The sequence below is a fragment of the Lagopus leucura genome, unplaced genomic scaffold, assembly GCF_019238085.1.
Source record: "Lagopus leucura isolate 7727_CA_CO unplaced genomic scaffold, USGS_WTPT01 Super-Scaffold_100030, whole genome shotgun sequence".
Lineage (NCBI taxonomy): Eukaryota > Metazoa > Chordata > Aves > Galliformes > Phasianidae > Lagopus > Lagopus leucura.
This window is the reverse complement of record NW_024962281.1, coordinates 6,744,547-6,759,359: the sequence shown is the minus strand read 5'-3', so window position 1 is coordinate 6,759,359 and position 14,813 is coordinate 6,744,547. Positions and strand designations below refer to the sequence as shown.

The 14,813-nt window shown below is 41.8% G+C and overlaps 2 protein-coding genes across 6 annotated transcripts; both read left to right on the top strand.

Annotated features, from left to right (window-relative positions):
- Positions 1 to 3,932: 3,932 nt before the first annotated feature.
- Positions 3,933 to 5,560, top strand: MED7 (mediator complex subunit 7). 3 transcript variants are annotated; one of them, XM_042881695.1, is made up of 2 exons: positions 3,933 to 4,006; positions 4,417 to 5,560. In XM_042881695.1, exon 2 carries the CDS (start codon positions 4,435 to 4,437, stop codon positions 5,125 to 5,127), a length of 693 nt encoding a protein of 230 aa, XP_042737629.1. In that variant the 5' UTR covers positions 3,933 to 4,006; positions 4,417 to 4,434; the 3' UTR covers positions 5,128 to 5,560. The 3 variants fall into 3 exon arrangements, with proteins under 3 accessions (XP_042737629.1, XP_042737628.1, XP_042737630.1); XM_042881694.1 differs by having other exon boundaries at positions 3,952 to 4,014; XM_042881696.1 differs by lacking the exon at positions 3,933 to 4,006 and adding an exon at positions 4,129 to 4,226.
- Positions 5,561 to 8,219: 2,659 nt separating this feature from the next.
- Positions 8,220 to 14,813, top strand: LOC122185681 (hepatitis A virus cellular receptor 1 homolog). 3 transcript variants are annotated; one of them, XM_042881690.1, is made up of 8 exons: positions 8,220 to 8,511; positions 9,623 to 9,967; positions 10,545 to 10,595; positions 12,382 to 12,458; positions 12,719 to 12,775; positions 13,543 to 13,657; positions 14,149 to 14,188; positions 14,587 to 14,813. In XM_042881690.1, exons 1-8 carry the CDS (start codon positions 8,463 to 8,465, stop codon positions 14,678 to 14,680), a joined length of 828 nt encoding a protein of 275 aa, XP_042737624.1. In that variant the 5' UTR covers positions 8,220 to 8,462; the 3' UTR covers positions 14,681 to 14,813. The 3 variants fall into 3 exon arrangements, with proteins under 3 accessions (XP_042737624.1, XP_042737626.1, XP_042737627.1); XM_042881692.1 differs by lacking the exon at positions 10,545 to 10,595; XM_042881693.1 differs by lacking the exon at positions 12,719 to 12,775.

The following is a 14,813-nucleotide window of genomic DNA, read 5'->3' as shown; positions in this document are numbered from 1 at the left end:
GATATTTTGGTCTGAGGAATAAGAAAGAAAATGCAGCATAGCACTGCATTTCAAATTCATTAATTCCCACAGCCACAGCAGGAGATGGGAATTAACCACAGCAGATGGAGACATAAAGTGTAAGACCCCTCACCCCCAACAGGCTCCTTTTCTCTTCCCCTCCTCCCAGGTATGTCCTGCAATGAAGCCTTCAACAGTCATCAAAAAAGGAAGTTCCTGAGCTTGTTGCTTAACCAGGCTGTAAGATGAAACAACCTAAACAAAGCAAGAGGCTGCAACTCTGTCTTATATTGAAATTCCCTTTCAGGCTACTTAGGAAAAGAAAAAAAAAAAAACAACAAACAACAAACCAAATTTAATTTATCTACTATTTAGGCTGCAGTGACAATCAAAAATTGCAGAAATATGTTCCATCGTAGAAGGGAGCAGAGCTATGTGAAAATGGGGTTTGTATTTACTGTGGTTGTACACCTCCTGAATTCTGCTATGTCCTGCTATGTTCTGCTAAATCCTGCTATGATAACAGTGTACAGCTGTACACACTTGCCGAATTAAGGGAACATAATGATAATGAAACATGGCAATTTGTCTGAAATTAGTTATGAATAAAACTAAAATAAATGAAACTAAAGCAATAAATTAAGATCTTCTGTCTTTGTGGCAGAGAACACTGTTTAAGTGACTCCCCATCTGCTGAACTGGTGAATGAACTGATGGGTTCATTCCAACAATTTGCAGATGCTGTAGTTATTGAGCTGTATTATCAGTGGTGGACTTGTCTTGGACAGTGACCTTATTTCAGACAACAGCAGAAATGCAGTAGAAAGCAAATTTGAGAGTGCTATGTGTGACACTCGCCTTCATTCTCAGTCTCTCATTTGGAACCACTGCAGAGAAAATGTTAACAGCTCCCCATATGCTGGGAAGGGTCATCCAAGAGCCTTCTGAGAATCAGTCATGCTACCAAAAATGAAAATGAAAACCCTTTTTCTTCTTTCATTTGTTGGCCACTACGTGCAAACTGGGAAAATGACTCAAGATCACACAGACCATGTGAAAAACAAGTGCTTGGCTCCCTACTACCTTCTACCCTTTGAAGTCACAGCATTTAGAGCTGTACTGTGTGGTTCACAGAGTGCAAACCAGCTGATAATCGAGCTCAGCTCCTGGTATAAGAATGTGAAATCACAGTCTGGAAAGTCCAACAAAACCAAAGACTTGTTAATGCCTCCTACTAGATTGGTTTTCTCATGCTACTCTGGAGGTGGTGCTTTTAATTCCTTGTCTGTGGGGTTTGGAGTTGCAATAGTTTGCTTTGCAAACCAACGCCTGTCAGTGATCCTACAAAGCAGTGACAGGAAAAGGCTGTACAGCCAGAAGTCAGGGCTGGAGGAGCAGTGAAGGAAGAAAGCAGAGCAGAACCCGATGGAAGGTGAGGGAATGAGAGCTCCTCTTTTCAAATCAGCAGCTGTCTAATTGCAGCATGGAACCATGCCCTTGCCATTATCAGAAAACCATGTTCTCAGTTCCATATTTTTATATCTGTGTGTTAAGATCTGTATCTCCATCTTGGAGCTCTTTCTCTTCTTCAAAATGATTACTTGTATGCACTGAAGTAATATTTGGAAACAACTGGCTGATTGTGTGTGATTTTTTGCTCCAGACTGTTGGCCTCTTACCTGACTGGATCACAAATTGATTAAAGAAGTTATGGGATAATGAATTTGGATTTTAAGAATGAAAATTAAAGGTCTCTTAAATGTCCTATTGATCCCAAAGGACCTTGTGTCTTAATATGAGGAGTTTGAATGACTGGTTCATGTTGAACAGCAAAATCATGGCATGAGAGACTACCAGGGACCCAGCTCAAACTTTACATGCAGAGGATCCCTTCAGTCTATGGAGTTCCATAACCATGGTAGGGAAGTAGTGAATAGTAGCAATTTTTTAAACATCATTCCTCAACTTTTTTGAGTGTGTCTTGATTGAAAAACAAAACAAAAAGCATATAATATTTATTTTGAAATCAAATAACTTTTTGTTCTCTCCAGTTTTCTTTAAGGTGGCTCTTACAAATGTCTTAGCATAACTCTTATGTTTCAAAGGGATGGTTTTCACAGGTACAGTGCTGAAATGCTGAAAACAGAAAGCAATGTGGCCAAACCACATCAAGCTATTATGTTTTTTCTGCATTGTGTTGCACAACATGGCTGACCATTAGGTTATTTGCACACAAAGAATAAGAGCTTTCTGTACACCCAACCTCCTGAGGCTGAACAGAATGTTCAAAGCTTATACTACTCAGTGCCTGTTCCATTTCAATCGTTATGGATGTGTTTCTGAAGAAAACACTCTGTCAATTCACATCTTGGGGCACCAGAAGATCCTTCATGTAAGGACTTTTGTCTCACTCTTTAAATAGAATTATTGGTTCCATGGGCAGAAAATGTGAAGATATTGCTTCTGTTATCAAAAAGCATCAGATCCAGCAGTCTATAGATTATTGACAAATACAGATTCCACTCAAATTAACTTGTCACTTTTCCCTAAACCGAAATTGTAGGCAACTAATGAATGGCAAGAATATTCTTCTTTGGGCAATGTGCATGAAGTGATGCCTAGTTACATGAAAAAGAGAAATCCTTGAGTCTATATTTGAAAATATGACAGGCTATATCTGTACATACATACATGCGGATAAATACTAAACTACAACTACACTGATGGCATCAATCCGTGTGATTAGAGAGAAAAAATAGGGATAAACCTTTAATAAAGACCAAGTAACAAACTGATATTTTACTAAGAAATGAGCTAACGGCTGAAGTCATCAGCAATATGTTTTTAAATGTGTAAATACTGTACAGCAATGCTAAAGCACATCAATCCTTGGAATGCCTCTTTGGATGTCAGGGGTTTGCACTCATTTTCAGTGCTACCTCAACTGTAGAGTGTTTTGTTTTTGTTTTTTAATTTGGATTATTTATTTAACTGTTTAGGTATTCATTATTAAAACATTTCCTCCTCCCCAAAATGATCCCAAATAGCAATTCTGCACATGATAGGGCATGTAGACAGGGGTTCTCTTGCCGGATGAGGGATGTTACTGCCATCTGCTGAGGAAAAAAGAAATCAGAGCACAAATGCCCCATTGCCACACCAGTGGCCATCTGCAGAGATGCTGCCAGCCAGCCCAGATTCCCATGGCAATGTGGAGTACATAAATCCTCTATTTTTTTTCTTGAACTTTGCCTGAAACAAAAATGGAAGAAAAACAAGAAGTCCCAGCAGTTTGTTGCAGACTTTGTGCATCCAGGCTGGGTGTGTTCAGCTATAGAAAGGATGCTAACACTTCCCAGGGCAATGCTTTCATTTTGTGACCAGAATAACACCCAAGTCTCTGCTGCATCATTCAATGGTTAAAGCATTGGGATCACACTGACAGGCTCCTCGGGGTCTGGCACCGAGCTCACCAGAGTTTAGGAAGAGTCTGGATGATGCTCTCAGACATACGGACTGATTTTTAGGTGGTTCCATGCAGAGCCAGCAGCTGCACGCGATGAATCCCTTCGAACTCGGGATGTTCTATGATTATATGAAAGCAGTCCTGGCTTTCCAGTTGGAATACTAAACACTAAACATGCAGAAGTAAGTCTCGCGGAGGGTCTGATGCCTACAAAAGCCAGATCGCCCGTTCCCATCTCTGCCTCCGCCGGAAGACCCGTGCTGGGACCCCTGCTGAGATCCCGGCTCAGAGCCCCGCCGCGCCACTCCCAGCCGCAAGGGGGCACCATTCCCCAACGCCCCCGCCGCGATGCGAACCCTGCTCCGCACCGCCTCCCGAATGAGCCCTGGCTGTGAGTGGAGCAAGCTTCTGACTGGCGTTGAGGAGAGCCAATCAGAGCCTGTCACCCTGCTTGAGTTGCGAGCCAATGGGAGGAAGGAGGAAGAAGAGCTGCTCGCCGGAAGTCAGGTGTTGGCGGTTGCAGCGGAGCGCGGCGGGCAGGTGGGCAGGTGAGGGGGTGCTTTGTGTGCGCCCTGTGTGCGCCCTGTGTGCGCGGCCGGCTCCTTGGCCAGCTGCCGCCGGGCTCCTGCCGAGCGCGGCCTCCGCCTTTGTTTCTCTTCAGCAGCGGCCCGGCGAGCCCCGCCGTGCGGCTTTTGGGCCTTCTCGGAGCCCGGCCGTAGCGGTGGGCCGGGCCTTCCTTCTTGTGCCTCTTCACTGGCAGGTCTGGTTTGGGAAGCGCTGTGTATTTCAGTAGAAAGCTAACGTGGATTTATTGGAGAGTTTACTATTCTGTGCACGCTGAAGTAGCTCCTGTCTTGTGTGTTTTCTTATAGCTAGCTGTATGCTGCTTTCTACGTGCTACAAAGTTGTCACATAAGTTATTTAATGTACGTTTCTTTGGTATTTGCTAGATATTTTCATCTGCAAAAATGGGTGAACCTCAGCAAGTGAGTGCCCTTCCTCCACCTCCAATGCAATATATAAAAGAATATACTGATGAAAACATACGTAAAGGTCTGGCACCGAAGCCACCTCCACCTGTGAAAGACAGTTACATGATGTTTGGTAATCAGTTCCAGTGTGATGACTTAATTATCCGACCCTTGGAAAGCCAGGGTATTGAACGGCTGCATCCGATGCAGTTTGATCACAAAAAGGAATTAAGGAAACTTAACATGTCTATCTTGGTCAACTTTTTGGATCTCTTGGATATCTTGATAAGGAGTCCAGGGAGTATAAAGCGAGAAGAGAAACTGGAGGACCTGAAACTGCTGTTTGTTCATGTGCATCATCTTATAAATGAGTACCGTCCCCACCAAGCTAGGGAGACCCTGAGAGTCATGATGGAAGTGCAGAAACGTCAGCGTCTGGAAACTGCAGAGCGATTTCAGAAGCATTTAGAGAGAGTTGTGGAGATGATTCAGAACTGCCTGGCATCATTGCCTGATGATCTCCCTCATTCAGAGGGAGGACTGGGAGTGAAAACAGAACCAATGGACGCTGATGATGGCAACAGCTGCATTGGACAGAGTGAGAAGCAGAGAGAACGTTCTGGCTGCAAGAGAGATCAGGTTTTAGACAAAGATGCAGCTATGTGTAGCATTATTGATGAAATGACATGAAGGAAGTATTTATTATGTTAGCATACAATACAGAGGCCAGATGGCTTGTGAGGGTATGTGCTGTATTTTGTTTTTCTGTTGTGCCAGCAGTTGAAACATTCGCACCTACTGTGGGGTGGGTGTGAGCAGCTGTGGGTATTTAATATTTTGTATGGGCTATATGTGTATTGGTAAAAACAACAACGTATGCTTTGTCCTGTGTGGATGCTGTTAAAGTTAGCTTTTTTTTGTAGAACGTTGTTTTGTCACTTACAGCTTTCTGGGACATGCTTCGTCTTGTAAATGCCTTACGCTGTGGAAGCAGAGCATCTGACTGAGTGAAATTGAAGCTGACAGTTCCTGGATTTCAAATAAATGTTAGTTTACATTTGAAATGAGTCTTTTCAGTTACACTATATTAAAAATTAAATCAATATTAAATCTGAGAAATCCATTCCTGTCTAACTTTGTAGTAATGTAACAGTGTTAAAGAGTACTTAAGAATTGTTTTGTTATGTATGTATTGTGATGTAACTTGTCTTGTTTAGATTTGTGAAGTTGTGGTTCTCTACAGCTAAGTTGATTAAATGGATAATTAGCTTTTATACTAACTGAGAACTCTCAAGTTAGAAAGACTCCTGAAGTCTGTAAAATGGAAGCTAAATCAGTCATGTTTAAAGAGAACTGCAGTTGGATCAAGCTTATGGCAAGTGGAAAAGAGTGATTTGATAATGGTTTCTTTACCCAGCTCCTCCTGTCTGTAGCATGTATGTTTTCCAAACTAGATGTAGCACCTTAAAAGAAAAAAAGCTTAACTTTGTGGATGAGGGAACTTAGTGAAACTATTTTTAACACTCATTATGCAAACGATATATGAGATCATTCAGCTGTTTTCAGGCATGCAGATTTATTTAAATGAGCAGGTAGATCTTAACTGTTGGGTGGTGGGATTGAGATCAGTGTAGCTAAAGATGAGCTGAAGGAAACGGGTGACTCACAGCAGGAACTAATCTGCTATTTCAAGTACGTGTGATGTAAGTGATAGTAAAGAGAAAACATGTTTTTTCAGAAACGTTTATAAGTAACTTCATGAAGTTAAAACTTTTGACCTCTATGCAGCTCCCACTCTTTCCTTCTCCCTGAACTATCTGAACAGTTGTTTTCCAGTAACTAAAACTACTGTGGGTCAGCTGAATTAATTGGGTGTCTGCTTTGCAAATGCTCCTCAAGTGGAAGATAGGAAGAAACAGCTTTAGTGTGTTGTGGATAAGAGATCATGCGTGTGGAGTTACTTTGCCACAGATGTTCGAACTCTGCCATTCAATGCTATAGATGCCCAAGGTCTTTCTTTGGTTGTTTTTGGTTTTTTTTTCTTTCACTTTTTATGTTTCTAATGAAGTTGAAGGCCCAAGTGCTGTACTTCCAACTACAGGCTGGGTTCTAACAGTAACCAGTAGTCATAATTAACTTCTGGTGAAAGCAATGAAGTAATTGGGGATCGCGTCGTTTAAAATCGTAAGACTGCTTTCAACTTTCCAAGAAGTTTCAGCAATAATTTTCTCTATATTCTTTGGGGTCTGTCTTTAAGGCAAACCCTGAGATAAGTACCTGCAGGAGACCGCGGTACTTTCTGAGTTTTTCTTCAGCCAAAATGGCAACTCGCTTTTGTCACATCAATACAATGATGGCTCTCTTTTTTTCCTTTTAAAAATTTGCTCTTGATTTAAAAAAAAAAAAAACAAAGCAAAAAACCAATAATTCAACTGTAGCTGCAGTGAAGGCAGTGGGTGATGTATGCCTTGTATGGGAGCTGCATTTCAGATTGTGTAGGATATGAGTCACTGACTTCAAAGTGAGGCTATGGATGTTGTCTCTTCTAATTAGCCGACTCGTGATGATGAGGTCTTTCTTAACCTCAAAAAAAGAAAAAAAACAAAACTTCTGATGTTGCTGTTGGATGTGATGATGATACTTGAAGTATTCTATTCCTGTGAAATGTTAATGTATGAAGTGAATTGGATTATAAATGCCTTACAGAACTCAGTAGGATAAAGGTAATGTTGTATGTTAAGAAGAGTGAACAAAATGCTGCTTTAAAACAACAACAAGCTGGTTCTTTTATAACACCAAGTGAGCTCGGGGATAAGTGCAGTTGTTTGAAACAGGGAAGGCAAGTGTGTTGTCAGTGAGCAAAAAGGGGAAGTTTTGATTATTCAGAGGGAGGAAAAACAAAGCTAAACTCTGTTGTTGCAGTGCAGTCCCAGGATACTGCTGTTAATGGTCAGCATGATGTCTGTAAAAGCTGCCTGCAGTGTCCTGTCTCCCCAGAAGCAGGAGCAGCAGAGAGGAAGTGTGTTCTTGTTCAGTCATAAATCTGCACGCACAGGTTGCCCTTTCTCCCTCTTCCATCCTTTTCCAGCAGATATGTTGCTGGTGTAGCTCTGCCACTTGGCTGCATTTATTTGTTAGTTCTAAAAAGTCATTCCTTGCAACTTAATTTGTCTGTATAAAAGGCAGATCATCTGTTTCAGCAGAGAACGTGAATTTCCTATGGATCACATTTGATCACAGCTGCAGTTCTAGTCCGAATGATGTTAAAAGACTCCATGTTCTCACTCAGGGCAACCCAAAGTGGCCAGAAAAACCACTTTTTAAGTAACACATTTCTCCTAATGACCACTGTTGCCACCCAGCTTCTCAGATGGCTTCTGTGCTGTGTGTTACTCGGTATGGTAAAAGCTCAGAATCGTGCTGAACTTCTAAGAGCTGAGTGACGAGAGGCTGCAGCTCTGTTTAGTCTACTCCTGAGAAGTGGAAGCTTCCAGTATTCCTGCTGTAAAGGATATCACGTTTGTTTAAAGTAGCAAAGTTAGAAGCAGAATTTAGGATTAGATGCTGGTTTAATAATTCCTAAGACCCTCTTACATTGCTGAATGATTTCTGTTTACTGGTCTGCTACACTTATGTAATCTCTTCTGGGTGTGGGAACCCATCTTGAGGCAATGGATTATTGGTGGTGACAGCTTGGTGGTACTAACAGTTTAACCTGCTATAAGCAAGTAGATCTGGGGGGAAAAAAGAGAAGTAGATTTCTGAAGTGCTGCTGAGTATTTTAACCTTATAGTCAAACCACAGTCAGCAAGCATTCAGCTGCATGCGTTCTCAGCAGCAGCAGCTTCAGTGACTAACAGACTAACCACAGGAAAGGCAATCCTGATCAAACCAAAGGGCATCATCCTGTTTGAAGCTGACGTGCTAGTACTGAGAAGTAAAACCAGCAGTTTATGAAAACGATAGTTTATTTTGAATGTAGGTGCATAAAGAGTGAATAAGAACATTCCTCATCCTCAGCCACGATGTCTTCTCATTACTTCCTGGACTGGATCCTTCTGATCTGGCTTACAGGTAACTCAGTGGGTGTGAAAAATAGCTGGAAGCAGATGGAAGGGAGGTAATGTGCATCAGTGCTTCTGGGGGCTGCAGAGAGATTCTGGGTTACGGTGGTAAGAGTGGTTGCATTGCACAGCAATTGCTGTTTTGCATATTCAGTAAAACTTTATCACAGTATTCTGACGATCATATCTCCCTTTTAAAGCAGAGCTATTGATACAGGCAGATGGACGTGAAACATTTGGTAGGATATGTTCAACAGACAAAAAAGAGACTACAGATACTTCTAGTTTTTTCTAAAGCCTTTTATGATGAAATTCATTTAGAGTTTCCTTTTTGTATTAAATAAAATGCATTATTGTCAGGGATTAGTTCCTGGTACGTTACTGTGGCAAAATCTTTGCATAAGACTTATTTATAATTATTATAGCATAGTTTAGGAAAAACATGGCTGAGATGAAATTGGGCAGGACTGCTTTTTCCCAAGGAACAATGGCAATGAAGCCAGACGCTGCTTGGGATCCATTGGCACAAGTTGAGCTACCTGCTGAGGGCAGCACCCTTGCCAGTGATATGCAGGGACTTTGATTAGAGATGATTAGCTGCTAGACTATTTCCTACTTCCATCCTTGCCACAGTGAATTCTATCCCTGAAATGTTAATGTGGGTAAATCAACATCTTTGCACTTTGGATCCCATGCTGTGGGAACTGAATGGGTTAGAAGCTTGGGAAGAATGAGGGGGGATTTTAAGCTAGGGAAAAAAAGAAGATACAGAAGTTTTTAGGAAAGCTCTGGAAGATCTGTTCTGATAGGCACAGCCCAAATCCTTTCTTAGCGAAAGAAAAAAGGAAATGCACAGCTATAATGCTGGTGAAAACTGCCTTTCAGTGGCTTTTTACTGAAAGTGAGGAAGGGTTTCCCACTATAGTTTTAATGAAAAATGATGCCTTTCTGTTCTCCCATGCCTGGTTTGGATTAAATCTAAGCTAAGAGAAAAACCAAGACCCATTGACCTGGATGTGGCTGAAGAGAAGTCACAGAGCTGTGCAGGTCCAAACTCCATTCTCTCTTCACCTTTTTGCCTGCTGCACGCGACCTTTTAATGTTTGTGTTTCTGTCCACAGGCCCTACAGTGTCAGGACTGCTGGTGAAGGGAGAGGTTGGTCAGAACATCACCGTGCCCTGCTTTTACACGGTTAGGACAGAACATGACATCACCTCAGTGTGCTGGGGCCGCGATGCCTGCCCCCCTTCCAAATGTTCTCGCCCCATTATCTGGACAGATGGGAGGAAGGTGACAGAGGGGTACCACATAAAGTATGTGCTGAAAGGGAACCTGCTGAAGGGCGACGTGTCCCTCACCATCCTGAATGCCCAGGAAACAGACAGTGGGACGTATTGCTGCCGTGTGGAGATCCCGGGGTGGTTCAACGACAAGACAACCAACCTCCAGGTGGTGGTTGAGAGAGGTGAGTGCTGTCGCAGTGACTCTGCTGCTCCGTCTGGAGTTTGAAGCTTGTGGAGGAAGCGATTTCTGTCATCATCCATAGAATCAGTCTTTAGCATCTGGCAGACCTGCCATTAGTTGGGTGAAAGCTAATCTGCCTTTGAGAATGTTGTAATCACTGCAGTAATAGCAATAAAAAAGCAAACAACGAAGGCAGTGGTGCTTTGTTTAATGGTATGCAGTGCTACTGAGTTTCCTTGGAAGCACTATTTATAGAAATGAAGAATGAGGGCACTGTAGGGTATCTGAAGTGCCGTACTTGCAGCTGTATCACAAAGATAATGTTTCATCTTTTTCTGCTGGGTTTCAGGGTAAAGCCCAGGGATACGCAAACAGCACTGACAATTTTTCTTTAAGGAAACTCTTCTTTTGGTTTTAGTTCATCTCTACTTGTGAAAAAAAAACGTGATAACATAAGGAACAATTGTCTCACAGGTGTGTGCCTGGTTTGAGCACGCTTTTATAGAAACGTTTTCTCTTTTTTCACTGCGTGGATGGACATTAATTATAATGCCTGTTGTTTGTTTCTCTAACACCAGCTAGGGTCTCTACTGCAACTCCTCTCACTCACACCTCTCCACCGACCTCAGGTAACTTTTTTCCAAGTATTAATGGCAATAGCATATTTTAGCTGCATTGCAAATGGACATCTTAAAAAAGAAACAAAATGACAGATGATAGAAATATCTTGGCTAAAATTTACTGAACCTGCCATAGGACTTGAGATCTGAACTTGGCCTGTAAATTCTACCTCATATTATTTAGAGGCTTAGCAGAAGGAGCTTGTATGTTGTTCCCAGGTGTTGGGCTTAACTAGATGCTTCATTGGTGCTTCAAGTGTTGTTTTCCCTGTGGCTGTTTCAGGATATGTTTTCTCTGTGGTATAAAGTCTCACCTTGTCATCCAGAAGTGCATCCCGTGAACAATAAAACACATGGTTTTAGGATCTGTGTGTGTGCTCACTATTTAATCAAAGCACTTGTTGGTTAAGGTAAAGTAACAAAGAACTGTGTTGCTGGGTTGGTTCAAACATATATCTAGTTCAGGATCCCATCTCCATTAGCTGTCAACTGCAGAAAATTGAGGAGGAATATAGAAACAGCAGAAATGTTATGATACAACATATTGTATCATAAGTATTCTTTTACCCTGCTGTTGCCTGTGTCTCAGAGGTTGCCCACATCCCCTGCAGTCTATGCATAGTCTCAAGTGAGGCCCATCACTGTGATGGAATATCCTTTCCTTACTCAGCTTTGTTCCACTGTGTGCATCTATAGATGTCTGTCATATACCCACTCAGCTTCTTTTTTTAAATCTGAAAAAGCCAACATTAATATCCAGTACTCACAGCAGAGTTCGTAGTTAATGACAGCTTAATGGCAGGATTTTGAAAGAAAAATCAGGGATGCTATTTTATCTATCCCTCAATCTCAAACGTTACCAGTTGAGCAACACTAAAATGTTACAACACTTGCATTTCCTTCTTGGAAGAAGAAGTGAAAATGTTCTCAAACCATTTCTATTCTTGTTGCAAATGATATGGCTTCCAGTCTCAGCTCTCATGGGTTTTCTTAACCATGTGACATCCTCCTTAGCTGCCGGGGAGCAATTTTTTGAGAATACAAGTTAATTTCTGCATGGGGACACTTAAAAAGATGGGTGGCTGTGTTCCTCTGATGTAGGGATGTTCCAGCATCTGTCTTGAAAAAGAGGACAGTGAAGCAGGTGATCCTCACTCTTCAAAATGCAGCTTATGACATAAAGTTAACCATTTATAACATGAAAGGAGCCACCCTGGGAGGGTTTTGTATCATCTGACAGCACACAGAGAAACTGTGACGGATGATGCGGATAACAAAGCAGTTTGTAGCTCTATTTTAAATATTGAAAACTGCTCTGGGAAATTACCTCAAAATCCACTGCATGCTCTATGCAAATGTATCACACTTCAGTCAGCTGTTTATTGTATAGCTGTGATCTGGGACTTCAAAAGTACAGCTTGCTATCTGCAATTCTACACCAATTCATCTTCCAAGGCCCTGAGCTGCTGTTTATCAATTTTCATCAAATAATCTAGTTTTACATCCACTGCCTCCTCTGATCTATGATAGGGATCCAGAGCCCAACTCCATCTTTTTAGGCTCCGTGTTGAGATAATAGCAGGTGTTTCCTGGAAGGATTTCAAAGCTCTGAAAAGGGCACTGGAGGGATTTTGCAATGCCTTTGGATGGCACAACATCTTTATAATATACACAGCAAAAACTCCAGACAGAGGTACTTAGTTTCAATGGTCTCAGGTCAGTAGCATACATTCTTTGTCCAAGCAGAATGGTTTCCTGTGAGAGTGATATGTTGGTTTGTCTTGCTTTTGCTCAGCTCCTGGGAGTGCCAGTGAAGCGTCCTTTACTGTCAGAACGTGGCCACCAGTTTCTCTTTCAGAAGCTCCTGAGACTGTAAGCATCACTGTTGTGCTATACTGAGATGATGTGCTTAGACATCGGAAGTTACCGGGTGATTCCTGCAGTTAAATTACAGCATTTTGTTTTGATTGCAAAATAACAGATATTTTCTTACAGTCTGCATATTTAATGCTTACAAAAGAATGCTTATGGGGTCATTATGAAAGGGAGAAAGCAAACTGCTTTGCTTGCAAAAACTGTTTCCTTCCTACTAAAGAGGGAAGACCTTTAGCAGCATCTGTATTGCCTTTCAGGCCTCTGGTTCCTACTCAAGCATCTCAGACTACCCAGAAGTAACCTCCAGCCTGCAGGTACCGGCAGGACATGGGGAAGGGTCAAAAATGGACCACATGACAGCACAGGGATCTACCTGCCACACGTGTGTACGGGGTTCAAGCTCACAGCCCTATCTGCCCTGAGTCCTCCAGCTCATGCTGTGTGTTAATGGGCAGTAGCATCATCTTAATTTTTGTCAGGAAGGCAAGACAGCCAAGCTACCATTTGGGAAGCTCTGATGTTATGTCCTGCAAGGTAGTATGTATGTGGGCATTCATATTGCTGCACGTGCAGAAAGTCAGGGACTGCACTACCTTTCAGCATCTTCCCAGCTCTTAGGGAGTGGTTGGATACCTATCGGCTGGCTTCCATAAGTTGTGTTGAAAGGTGAAGGCATGTTCACATCCTGGGATAAAGCTTCACATAACTACTGAGTAAGCTGGCAAGAAAGGGAGGCAGAGGGAAAACAGCAGGGGATATTTAATCTTATGATTAAATAAAGATATTCACCAAACAGTATTAAATGTTAGGCTTCTTCCTTGGGCTGAAAGGAACCAGGAACAAACGTGAACAAATGGGACTGGTCATAACCTCAGGTTCTTTGACAGTGTTAAGGAGTAATATATTTAACAGCAGGGCTCACACAAGTGTTGTGAATTCTTGAAACTAGTATCTCAAGTTGGGCTCTTGCTCCCAAGTGCATTTTAATTGCAGCTTTACAAAATGCACAAATGTCCTCTGGGTCCTGCATAGGATTTATGCTCTGAGTTCCACTGACATGAATTTGTTTTGTGTTTGACAGAATTCATCCATATCAACTCACAGTCAGCAGTATTCAGAAAAGAGTGTTTACCTCAGAACTGGATTGTGCGTGGGGTTTCTGCTCATCCTCGGTTTGGGTCTGTTCCTAGGTAGACGTAAGTACCTCTCAGAGGCAGTTATTCAGGTGTGGGTTGGGTACATTGAATCACAGCTGTGACTTTGCCACACGTGTCTCCTGTGCCATGAAAGTGAGCTTATGTCCACCCTACCTGGAGCTGGTGAGGAGACGTGGTACAAACCCACGTCCCCTGCGCTGCTCCTTTCCTCGTGGGCACTGCCTGTGTTGTCCCTGACCTTCTTAATGATAAGGAAGGAGGCCCTGGTTTCATGTCACTATACCCAACGTTTTTCATGTGCCAGACTTTCTCCTTAAATGCTCTTGGTCAGATGAAACCACATGAATTTAACTTCATGGAACTTATGGGGATTTCCTATACTGAAAACCTCGGCTTAAAGTTCCCTAATTTCGTTTCCTGCACATTTTTTATTTTTATTTTTTTTTGGCTAAACCTGTAACTTTACTTATTTAGGATGGTTTAAAGAACAATGTTTATTTTTCTTTATTTTCATTCTGGATCATCCTTAGGATATTTACGCAATATGAAGAAACTGAGTAAGTCTGCAAGGTAAGTATTCTATTTCTGCTTCAGCTAATAGGACAAACTAGTCCCACGGGGAGTTGCTGTGATTCCTGCTAGATGCATGATGACTGTACATACTCTGATTTTCTTTTTAATCTCAAATTAATAAGAAACATTGCAAAAGAAATTAATAAATCCTGCTGCTCATCCTTAGTTTATAAACAAAAAATGAGTCTAACTGTCAATTCAGTGCATTAGGGAGCAGGGAAAATTCAAGTGTGGGTTGTCTCATAAATGGAAAAATGATTCATTATCAGTTGTATTTAAATAAGTGTTTTTGCATATTTTACAATTTTTCCAGTGAGCTGGTTCATTTAACAGTCTGCTCTTTTGTGTTTCTATTGTCTGTTGTTTAACAGCCTTGTTTTTACTCATGTGTGCAGCTCTGTTGCATTTTGGAGACCAGAACGTGCTGGGAACCAAAGTGCCTTGGAAGTTGAGATCCACGCAGAGGAAAACATTTACACAATACACTAAGGACTGTATGCATGCTTTCCTTTGTCATCTCTGGGACTTTAAATATTTTCCAAAATGTTAGCTGCTCCCTCTGCAGTGTGCCTGGACTACTAAAGCATCACTCATATTATTCTAATAAAGCAAATAAAAGCTA

Coding starts and splice junctions, on each gene's coding strand:
- LOC122185681 (XM_042881690.1), top strand. CDS start 8,463: ATGTCTTCTCATTACTTCCTGGACTGGATCCTTCTGATCTGGCTTACA. Junction 8,512..9,622: donor CCTTCTGATCTGGCTTACAG/GTAACTCAGTGG, acceptor TTCTGTCCACAG/GCCCTACAGTGTCAGGACTG. Junction 13,658..14,148: donor GGGTCTGTTCCTAGGTAGAC/GTAAGTACCTCT, acceptor GATCATCCTTAG/GATATTTACGCAATATGAAG.
- MED7 (XM_042881695.1), top strand. CDS start 4,435: ATGGGTGAACCTCAGCAAGTGAGTGCCCTTCCTCCACCTCCAATGCAA.